Raw genomic sequence first — 11,362 nt, 5'->3', positions numbered from 1 at the left:
TTTCACTAGAGAAATAGGTTACATTTGAATTGCTAGTGCTCTCTCTAGCATGTCATATCCTAGCCCTTCCTTCTTACACACACACATCTTGAATTATATACATATATACAATTATACATATATGGAATCATTTGTTACATTCTACCCAGGTTTGTTTTTAATTTGTAAAAAATACTCTCTTGCCAGACAGAAGTAATATAGCCATTTGTTTTGTTTTACCTTCCTCATTTCCATTTAGAAAAACTTAACACTTGGATCATTTCTCAGAAATCTGATCCTAACAGTACTGCTGTCTAAGTTTCTGATTACATAAAGCAAAGTGCTTTGTGTACATTTCCTTTGTTTCATAGACATATCTTTTAATCTTCCAGTCCAATCTTTCACCAATAAGAATGACTAAATGCTCAATCTTGTGCTTATCATTTAATTCTTTTATCTAGCCTTGATCTTTTTATAAATTCATTCTCATCGTTATGTACCTCTATACTACCTCAAGCTTAGATCTGCTAATAAGCCATTCTAACATTTCAGAAAATACTCTTAACTCTTAGTCACTCTCCCCACAAGCTCTAGATTAATGCTAGTTCCTTATCTTGTCGTACCTCATCTCAACTGGGTTTGGTTCCCTGAAATTCTTACATACCCAATTATAATTCCACTAAGTGACACCTCTCAATTTTCCAGGTTACAAGTAACTTTAAATAAATATGATCCTTTCAGAAAAAGATGAAAAACGTGGGAACTAAATGACAAAGATGTTGAATATACCAAAATATATTTTAGCAACACTCTTGTAGTAGCCTAAAACTGGAACCAAATGTGGATACCTATCAATTGGGGAGCAGCTAAATAAACCACAAGACATGAATGTAATGTAATATCATGGCATATGGCATAATAATATTACATCAATTATATTAATGTACAAAAAACAAAGAACCTGAGAAACCTAGAAGGATAAATTCATTTGGAAGGGATTTATATTATGTAGTATTAACATTCTAATAAGGGGAGGAAAAATACATTTCTTCAGAAACTCAATGTCATCAAAGAGTACTGAAGAAAGTAGATAAAACAGAGTTCCCAAGGGTAGCCTGGTTCAGATCTGAAGGAGAAAAAACATAGGTAATAGGAATAAATGTGTGGAAAAGAGATAGGATTGGAACTTGATATTTCTCATAGCTGAGATATATGTAAGAAGAGTATAGAACAAATGGAAGGGATGAAGGGAATAAGATTCAGATGAACCTCATTGTAACCTGAAACCAACAGATAGAATTTGTGGTCGAATTATAATAAATTCAAGGTAGCTAGTAGTAACAGTAACAAGAATTGGGCCTAGAGTCAGGTAGATTTGAGTTCAAATCCTACCTAGTAAAACATTTACTAGTACTGGGATACTAGGCAAATCATTTAAACCTCTATTTGCCTCAGTTTCCTTCAGCTGTAAAATAATAATACTTTCCTCTATGAATTGTTGTGAGAATTAAGTGAATTAATATTTGTAAAAACCACTAAGCATAGTGCCTGACACAATGTCTACGTATAAATGTTTACTCCCCTTCCCTTCAAAAGGCCAATATGTAAGCACGAATGGGCAGGAGAAGAGTTAAGAAGGAGGGTAATACTGGAAAGGGAATAGTCACAAGCAAAATAAACCTTCTCATCCTGAAGCAGCATTTAAAGTGCAAGGGGAAGGAGGTGGGATAGGGAGAAGAAAAGATAAGAAGAAAAATAAAGAATAAGAACCTAAGGAGGTGACTGATTACCTATTAAGACATAGGAATGGCTGAACAAAGTGTGGGGTGTGACTCTTAGCCTCCTTCAAAGCTGAGGACTAGCTCTAGCACCATTTTCTACACAGGCCTTTCTGATCCCCTAAGCTCCTAGTATCTCCCCCCATTAGCTTACATGTAATATAATGCCTGATATAGGTGTCAGTTTGCTTTACTTAACTGTTTTACTTTGTTATAAGAAAACTGGATGTGGGCAGACAATAAATACCATTATTGGAAAATAATTAGTAAAAAAACATCAATTAAATAATTTTTTGAAAGACAGGGAGTTCAAGATCAAAAACTACCACCAAATCAGTAGCTACCACAAGAAAATGCATCCACACAAATCCCAAAGCAAACAACAAGGCATATGTTATTAACAACACATTTAATTATATATTACACTTTAAAAATTTTTTTTAAAAGAGCATTGTCAGGCAGCAATAGAGACTCAGGAAGGAAGCATGAGACAGCCAGTATTAATAAAATATTTTGTAACTTCAGGTCAATATATATAAGATCAGTCCTTGCTGGATAGGCTGCTCCTTGGCCCTGTGCCTCCCACTTTCTTCCATATTCCAAGACCAGAAGTGATAGCAGTACCACTAACATGGAATAAAGTTCAGGACCTGACACAATATAGCAAAAGCAGTATAAATGGTGGTGTTACCCTGGAGCCTGCTCACTTTTTCTGGGTCACTGTTTGAAAAGAGGAGCAAAAACTACAGACTAAGTCTAGAGACTTAGTAACAACTTGCACCGTGTTTAAAGTCCTACCCACTATTTTATAGTATAGGCAGTTTCCAACTTTTATCTCATTCAGGAAATCCACGGTAGGCCTTCCATTACCTATATTTTCTGCAGCCATATATCCTTTCCCTCTCCATCATAGTTATAAAAAAAAATCTGTACTAACTTGCTGGGATACCAGCTATTCCCTTAAAAGAGAATATGTGATCTATTTAAGGGCTAAAGCCCAAGTTTTTGTTTTGAGAAAAAGGTGCAATAATGGCATCTTTAAAAAAAAAAAAACACAACACAATAAGTTATATAAAATTATTTTCTGGACACAAAATGTCACTCTAAACCTGGTATCGAATCCACCCGTCACATAAGTGGCTAAGGAATACCATGGAAGGCTAAAATCTATTACTGAAGAACTCCACATACAAGGTAAGGCTTGCTCACAGAGCCTGCATACTCTAAAGTCAGGAAGTCTCTCCTCCAACTTGACTTCAGTCAATACCAAGAAAGAAAATTCTGGTCTGTATGACACAGTAATGAACTGCCTTCCCCTAGATTAATCCACAAAACAGGCTCAGGAATGAGCCAGGGCCCTTTTTAGTATTTTTCACTGGATCCTGTGACTACAGAATCTAGTTTACTGACACCAACCCACTATCTGGTCTCTCTCTCTCTCTCTCCTTAAGAAGGAGAGTTTGCAGGTGTGATGTAGCCCCTGTTTGCTTCAGCTGGGAGAACAGACCCCCAAAACAGTCCTTGAGAAGCCATCTTCTTTCCCCTTCCATGTTCACTGCTGTTCAGGCACCTGTTTGGGGGATGGGGCTGTGGTCACGACAACAGTAGAGACAGCTTTAGAAGATCCAGAAGCTGTTCCTTGTTGGAGGTGGGAAGCCGGGACTGTCTGGATGCGCACCTGTTTACAAAGAGATACTATGAGATGCTGAAAGAACACACAGGATTCAACAATCAGGTTAAACAAGGGGTGGCAATAAGTTTGCTATGACCAGCAGGATTTCCTGAGGTTTTACCTGAGTGGCCTGTCCTTGTTGCTGAAGCTGCTGCAGCTGCTGAGCAGTGAGGAAGCTAACAGGTTTGTTACCAGTGATAAGCTTGGTGCCAGCTGGCATGGTAGTGAGGATGATATTCCGACCCAATCCACTGATACTGTGGAGAGAAAACAGGGACAGCTGCAGTGTACTGATGAACTATTTCTCTGCTCCACAAAAAGAAGCCCACTAATTTAGAACAGTGTAACAGTAACAATCTAAGAATAACAAAACCAGGATCATGTACAGTTTAACTGGTTGAAAAGACTATGTGTCTTAACACAAGGAGCCAGAATATCAAAAAAGAGAATCCTAAGAAATCACCTACCTCCTCCATGATTTTCTTTTTCCTAACTAGAAAAGAGAGCTCAAGCCTCAACTCTACTCTCAAGCCTCCCTACCACCACTCACTTGGCTCCAATGTTGCCCTTGATGATAGGAGCCGTAACCACACTCTTGCCTTTCATGGGTTGGCTAATCACTGACAGTGGCACTGTAATCCGTGTAGGCAGCTTACCCTGTAGAAAGAAGAAAGAAACAAAAATTAATTAAGGACCTATCACATGCCAAGCACTGTGCTAAGTGTTTTACAAATATGATCTCATTGAAAGGAAGAGAATTTTTGTGGGATTAGGGACAGAGAGAAGTACTAGGACAACGTTTTAAAAAAAAGCATAGAGCTGGGGAAGCTAGGTGGTGCAGTGGATAGAGCACCAGCCCTGAAATCAGGAGAACCTGAGTTCAAATCTGCTCTCAGACACTTAACACTTCCTAAATGTGTGACCCTGGGCAAGTCAACCCCAATTGCTTCAGCAAAAAAATTTAAATTAAATTAAATTAAATTTTTAAAAAGCATAGAGCTCAAAGCACTTGGATTACAAGAAAGCACTTGGGATAACCACTTTCATTACCCCTTCCTCTAGGTTTCCAATGAGCCAAGAAACTTAGGTCAAAATCAAAGAAGTCCTAAAATGTAGTTATAACCTATACAGAAAGGTCCCAGTCCTACCCTGCTCCACTTTACCAAAAAAAACAAAAACAAAAACAGAAACACAAGAATATAAAAATGGGTTTCCCACTTAAAAGCCTAAGGGGAAATAAAAAGGAGCTAAAGAGTTAATAATATTGAATGCAATTCTAGTGTTCCACTGGAATGTAGGTTCACTGAGGGGGAGCCAGCAAAAGGGTTGGAGATGGTGATGGTAATTTAATCAAGTACAAGGCAACAGATTATGCATTTCTCAGGCATTTTCAGTTTCTTCCAGGGATATACATATTAAAATAAGGTTTTACAATCAGCCAAGTGAAGGAAATATAGTTTCCAAAGCCCAAAACTAATATAATGAAACTGAAAATGTGTAGTAGGCCTAAGGTTTACCTTCATTTCCAGTACTCATTACTAGAATAAGAAGCCTCCCTAACTTTCCCTCTGACAGAAGCAAATTGGGTTGAATGATTTTAAAAGGGAGTCCAATGAGACAAGCTACACTTAAATCACAATAATAATCAGCTACTTGGCTTTTCTACATTGTTATTTTTCCTTGTAACAAAATTGCTATAGGTATATAATTTAGACAGATACCTCACTAGGTGTTCATGAGTGGCAGCAACATTTCCCCTGGGCAGAAAAGCAAGGATGGGAACAAGCCACCAACACATCTGTATAGCTTCTGCTGTACCTAGTTTTATTTTCTCTTTGTGGCTCACTAGTCAACAAAGAGCAATAATAGCTAGGGATGGTGCCCTGAAGAGATTCACATAAAGTGTTAATTTCCTCTCAAAGATGGGTTACCTGATTAAAACATATTTCAAAGAACCACTAATTGGAACCATTCCTTTCCCTAAACAAATAGTCTTTCTGCTAAAAGAAAGCAGCAAAGTCAATGTCTTCAATCAATTAGCTGCCCCAGATTGTCTATTTAGTTGTTTCTATGAAACACCCTATTAGGGACTACCTTTTTATGTTTAGTAAATCAGCCAACAAATATTTATTAAACATCTATTATGTGTCAAGCACAATGTTAAGCACTGAGAATTCAAAAAAAGGCAAAAGTCCCAATTCTCAAGCAGTTCAATCTAAGGAAAGAGCTCACTGACTCAAAAAACGAAGAGAAACAAATAGCATAAAATTTCCTTGTTAAAAACATCCTGGAGCTGCAAGTGAGACAAATGGTATAAAATCACCTTAAAAGACTTTTCACTCATTAGGAAAAGCCATTCTCAAATCACCCCACCTGCATTCTGACCCCTGCTGATCTTCATACCAAGTTACCTAAGAGTTATAAAGTAACACTAAGACCCTATTGCCACAGTATAATATACATAAAGGGGAAGATTTTTAAATACTATGAATGAATTAAAAAACAAAACTGCTAAAATCAGGTTGAGTAGTGTGGAAATAAAGGATACTTTATCTCCAGTCTTCATCACTAGAATAAGAAGCCTGTCTAACTTTCCCTCTGACATTAAGGATGAATGGTTTTAAAAGGGACTTCAATGAGACAGGTTACACTTAAATCCCAATGTTACTCACAGCCTGGGAAGTAGATACAACTGTGGTGCTCACAGGGACCTGTCGCACAGTGGTGGCTCCCGTCCCGATGCTGATAGGGGTTCCTGTGGCCCCAGAAGCTACTGCCACAGCCTTTGATACAGCAGCACTCATACTGGGCAAGGACACAGTGGAAGTATGAACAGCTCCAGGGCCACCTGCTGAGGAGGAGCCTTGTTTGGCATGAGTGGCAACTGTTATAGTCTGACCTGGCTTAGGAGGCATCACTCCCAGTCCTTGCACGATGCGGATTGTGGCAGCTGGCTTTGCCTCTGTTGAAGCCACTGCAGCTTTGCCTTTTTGGTCTGCCACACTCACACCAAGCGCAGGCATCAAACGGAAAGCTGAACTAGAGGCTTCTGCAGGCTTCAGATCAGGGGCCACTTTGACCACAGTGGTGCCTGCTGGAGTCGATGAAGGGGCACTAGCCGAGTTGGCCTTGACCGGGGTGTCAGGTGCATGCACAGGGTTGGATGTGACATGCAAAGTAGCAGAGATGCCCTTTCCTGCAGCACCACTTCCTGCCCCAAAGAGGTCCTGGGTCAGTTTGACTGTGGTGACCTGGGACTTGGCCAGGGTAGCCATCATGTCAGGAGTTATACGTAGCACTGTCTGGCCCTTGGCATCGGTGGTGATGGATGAAGGAGGCAGGCGCAAAACATCCTTACCCTGGATGCGAAAGTTAGTGGCTGTTAGTGGGATGCTGTTGCTTGTTTGAGGCTTCATGCCCAGCTGTCCAGTAATTGCCACCTGGAGAAGGGAAGAAAGGCACTGATATAGATTGGAAAGATCTCTGCTAAATGGGGGCATGTAAAGACTACCTAAATAATACTATCATGCAAAATTTACAAAGTTCATTTTTCAACAGAAATATTTCCTTTTTATTCAAATCTACTTAAGAAGGTAATACTATTTTTTTTACATTCATTAGCAGTAAATAAAAAGTAGAAAAGGCCTCATTTTTCAAACAAATAACGGATAACTTATAAAAATAAGAGCCATTCCTAAAAACTGGAAACTGAATGGATGTCCATCAGTTGGAGAATGGCTGAATAAATTGTGGTATATGAATATTATGGAATATTACTGTTCTGTAAGAAATGACCAACAGGATGATTTCAGAAAGGCCTGGAGAGACTTACACGAACTGATGCTGAGTGAAATGAGCAGGACCAGGAGATCATTATATACTTCAACAACAATACTATATGATGACCAGTTCTGATGGACCAGGCCATCCTCAGCAACGAGATCAACCAAATCATTTCCAATGGAGCAGTAATGAACTGAACTAGCTATGCCCAGAAAAAGAACTCTGGGAGATGACTAAAAAACCATTACATTGAATTCCCAATCCCTATATTTATGCACACCTGCATTTTTTATTTCCTTCACAAGCTAATTGTACAATATTTCAGAGTCTGATTCTTTTTGTACAGCAAAATAACGTTTTGGTCATGTATACTTATTGTGTATCTAATTTATATTTTAATATATTTAACATCTACTGGTCATCCTGCCATCTAGGGGAGGGGGTGGGAGGGTAAGAGGTGAAAAATTGGAACAAGAGGTTTGGCAATTGTTAATGCTGTAAAGTTACCCATGCATATATCCTGTAAATAAAAGGCTATTAAACAACAACAAAAAAAAATAAGAGCCATTCCCCCAAATGATAAATGATCAAAAGATAAGAATAATTTTCAAATGAAGTAATCATAACTATCTATAACCATACGGAAAGATGTTCTAACTCACTACTGATTAGAGATATGCCAATTAAAACAATTCTGGAGAATTACAACATACCCATTAGATTGACAAATAGGAGAGAAAAGGAAAATACAAATGTTAGAAGGGATGTGGAAAAAATAAGTAATGCACTGTTGGTAGAGTTGTGAACTGATTTTGTAGAGCAATTTGGAACTATGCCCAAAGGGCTATAAAACTACACATACCACTCTACTAAATCTATATACCAAAGAAAATTAAAAAAAAAAAAAAATATTTATAGCAGCTCTTTTCTGAGGGCAAAGAATTGAAAAGTGAGGGGATGCTCATCAATTGGGGAATGGCTAAATAAGTTTGGTTTGCAATTATAACAGAATACTCTTGTGCTGTAAGAAATTATGAGCAGAATGCTCTCAGAAAACCTGGAATGGTTTCCATGAGCTGATGCAAAGAGAAATGTACCATGTATAAAGTAACAGCAATATTGTAAGATGATAAGCTGTGAATAACATAACCATTCTCAGCAATACAATAATTCAAGACAACTCTGAAGGGCTTGTGATGAAATGCTTTCCAAATCAGAGAAAGAAATGATGGTGTCTGAAAGCTGATTAAAGTATATATATATTTTTAAATTTTTTATTTTTCTTGAGGTTTTTTTTTTGTTATTTTCTTTCACAACATGACTATTATGGAAATGTTTTATTACACATATATAACCTATATTAATTGTTTGCATTCTTATTGTTAATTGATGCATTGCTGGGGAGGGAGGAAGGGAAAGAATCTGGAATTCAAAGTTTTAAAAATGAATGTTAAAAATTGTTGTAACCTATAACTAGAGGAAAATAAAATACTATTTTTTTTAAAAGCAGAAAAGGAAATGATGTATATAAAGGTACAAATAGAAACAATTTTAAAAGGCCTAAATCCCAACCAAGTAATCCAAATGGATCTCTACAAAAATAAACACTTGCAATGCTTGCAACTGCCTTCTACTATGTAGTGGCTTGAAATCAATGATAAGTAAAAGATCAAATAAACTTTTCACATCCCTATTTTCTTCCCCAAATATGTCCTAGGTTTCTAGATTTATGGGCCAATTCCATCCAAGAATTGGTAACCTGTTTGATGATATTCTGGCCAGGTACATTCTGGATAACAGTGGTTGTGGAGGAACTTGATGCAGAACTTCCAGGAGAGCTGGTGGCAGGTTTTGCTGCAGGGCTAGTGGTGGCAGTGAGACCTGTCACTGTGAGTCCTGCCTGGCCTTGTCCAGGCCTTTGCACAGGTGCTGGGGCTGGGGTAGGCTGAGTTTTCACTGGAACAGTTGTCATCACTGTCTGGCTCAAGATAAGAGAAAAACATTCATTTAGATATAAAATAGGCACTGGCACCAAGAAGGGTTCTATTCTTAGAATATGCTATAGCACAAAGGATCTTCTGTGCTAAAATTCATTTCTTCCAACAAACCTAGTTGGAATATATCAGAATATTTCATTTCCTCACCACAAAAAATTGAAAATATTTCATCCTGAGGCTACAAATGTCTAAACTCAATACTCAAAGGACATTGAGAACTATACCAATATGGTGCTAAGTTTCAAAATATTTTTAAACCTCATTTTAATGTAACTTTTTGAAATAATAAAGAGAGATTGTATTTTTCCTATGCTGCAGACAAGGAAACTTAAGATATGCAGGATAAAACTTCAGACAAATCACAAATTAACAGATGAACCGGGATCAAAATATAGATTTTGTATTTTCCAGGCTTGACGATCTTTCCAGTAGAATCACTAGCCGTGCTTGGCTCTCCTGCTATCTAATGCCCTTTAGCCTTCATACTCACTTGTGGTATGACTTTGGTCTGTGTAGCAGTGGCTGGAACCCGGATTTGTGGACCCACTGGCATCTGTGGCAGTGTCTGTGTTGAATTTGTAGGCTGTTGAGTGACAGCAGGAAGGCTGGTCTGTGCTACTACCCGTACCTGAGGAAGTCCAGCTGAGCCAGAGTGGGTCACTACCCGGCCAGTGGACTGGGAATTTGGTGGAGTTTGGTTGGTTGGAGCTGGGGAGAGCAATGTTCCCAACTGAGGCATTGTTGGTGAAGACACCAAAAGAACACTATAAAAAAAAGGGGGGGAGGGGGGAGGCGCTTAAAACAATGTCCAAATAAAGAAGCATGGAAGGAAGAAAGTTAGAGAAAAAAGGGAAAAATATACATACCTTGGACTAGATTTAGTTGGCTCTGGGCCCGTACTAGGTGCATTCTTGCCAACTGCTGACACAGGTGGAGGTGATATAGGAGTAGCAGGTAGGGCTGGGGTAGTGGGGGTGACAGGGGTGACAGGAGTAGCTGGCATGCTGGAGTCACTAAGATTTAGCTGACTTGGTTCTGATGTACCACTGTTAAGCATCTTCACAGAGCTCTCCTTATTACTGGACTTCTACAACCAGAGAAAAAAGAAAATATATAGGTTTAACCATGAACTCAATGAAGGAAGGCATAGTTACTATAGCTTCAAAGGCATTTAAAAATGAGTAGTAAAACATATTTGGCTCTTGTTATCACCTCTTAAAATTCTCTTGAAGTCCATAGTCACTTACCACTTTGGCAGGAGGCTTAGGTTTTTGTTGAAGGGCTTTTCTGGCTTTTGCTGCAGCTGCTTGTGCTTGGTGAATTCGCTCTGTGAACAAAAGTTAACTAGTAAACTATGCCAGAATTTCAGAATCCTAAGACTAATATTGTTAGAATTCAACCCCTCAACCTGTGGCAACCACACTATCCTGTCCTTCAACCATCTAACTCTTGTATAAAGTCAAATGAGAATAAAGAGATCAAACTAGTAATTCAGATGATTCTCCACTTGTAGTCTAACTCAGTTGACCCAGAGGCCTCACACACCAAATTCTTCCTCGCTCCGATCACGATGAAGGTAGATCCACAACTTTCGTCCAATATCATATTTTACACATGGGTCTTTTTCATAGTGCAGTCGGTCCAGGGCACCACTTACTACTGTATTCACCTGAAAAAGACAAGCATAACTCAAGTAGGGGCAAAAACCAGATCCCAGGAAGCAGTTAAGCCCTAGAGATAATTTCTTGGTTTTGGCCAATCTGTGGGCCTAAAGTGTTCTCAATAATTCCCTCTAAACTATTCAGTGCTTTTACTCCCAATATCTATCTACATTTATTAAGCACAGTATTCAATAGCTGCCTAGTGTACCGAACTGAACAAGGTCTCAGAATAATACACAATTGTTGAAATTCTAGCAAAAGTGAATCTGAGCTTTCCCAGTAGATCTTAAAAATGTAACAATTGGGGTAATCTCTTCTCCATCTCACCTGAGTGCTGGTAACATCTGGCGCAAGGAATTGGGAATCCTTCAACAATTCACAGATTTCAGCCCGAGTCCCTTCTCCATTGGGCAGTCGGGCTGCAGCATCCCTGACTAGAAAGTGATTATAAAACAGAAGAGGAGACAAGAATTCCAATGCAGCACAATACTT

The 11,362-nt window shown here is 38.7% G+C and overlaps 1 protein-coding gene across 2 annotated transcripts in view; it reads right to left on the bottom strand.

Moving 5' to 3' along the window:
- Positions 1 to 2,131: 2,131 nt before the first annotated feature.
- The window catches only part of NFRKB (nuclear factor related to kappaB binding protein), a 41,033-nt gene continuing 31,802 nt past the window's right edge, over positions 2,132 to 11,362 (bottom strand). For both annotated transcript variants that reach the window (XM_031960892.1, XM_031960893.1), the window contains exons 18-27: positions 11,198 to 11,304; positions 10,755 to 10,878; positions 10,457 to 10,536; positions 10,076 to 10,296; positions 9,700 to 9,973; positions 8,972 to 9,190; positions 6,102 to 6,869; positions 3,980 to 4,086; positions 3,551 to 3,686; positions 2,132 to 3,435 (exon numbers count right to left, since the gene is read on the bottom strand). In XM_031960892.1, coding sequence (XP_031816752.1) covers positions 3,310 to 3,435; positions 3,551 to 3,686; positions 3,980 to 4,086; positions 6,102 to 6,869; positions 8,972 to 9,190; positions 9,700 to 9,973; positions 10,076 to 10,296; positions 10,457 to 10,536; positions 10,755 to 10,878; positions 11,198 to 11,304 — 2,162 coding nt within the window. In that variant the 3' untranslated portion in view covers positions 2,132 to 3,309. The remainder of the gene's footprint in view (positions 3,436 to 3,550; positions 3,687 to 3,979; positions 4,087 to 6,101; positions 6,870 to 8,971; positions 9,191 to 9,699; positions 9,974 to 10,075; positions 10,297 to 10,456; positions 10,537 to 10,754; positions 10,879 to 11,197; positions 11,305 to 11,362) is intronic.

The sequence above is a fragment of the Sarcophilus harrisii genome, chromosome 3 (genome assembly GCF_902635505.1).
Source record: "Sarcophilus harrisii chromosome 3, mSarHar1.11, whole genome shotgun sequence".
Taxonomy (NCBI): domain Eukaryota; kingdom Metazoa; phylum Chordata; class Mammalia; order Dasyuromorphia; family Dasyuridae; genus Sarcophilus; species Sarcophilus harrisii.
Note: the sequence above shows the minus strand (reverse complement) of the source record. Positions and strands in the feature narration are given on the sequence as shown.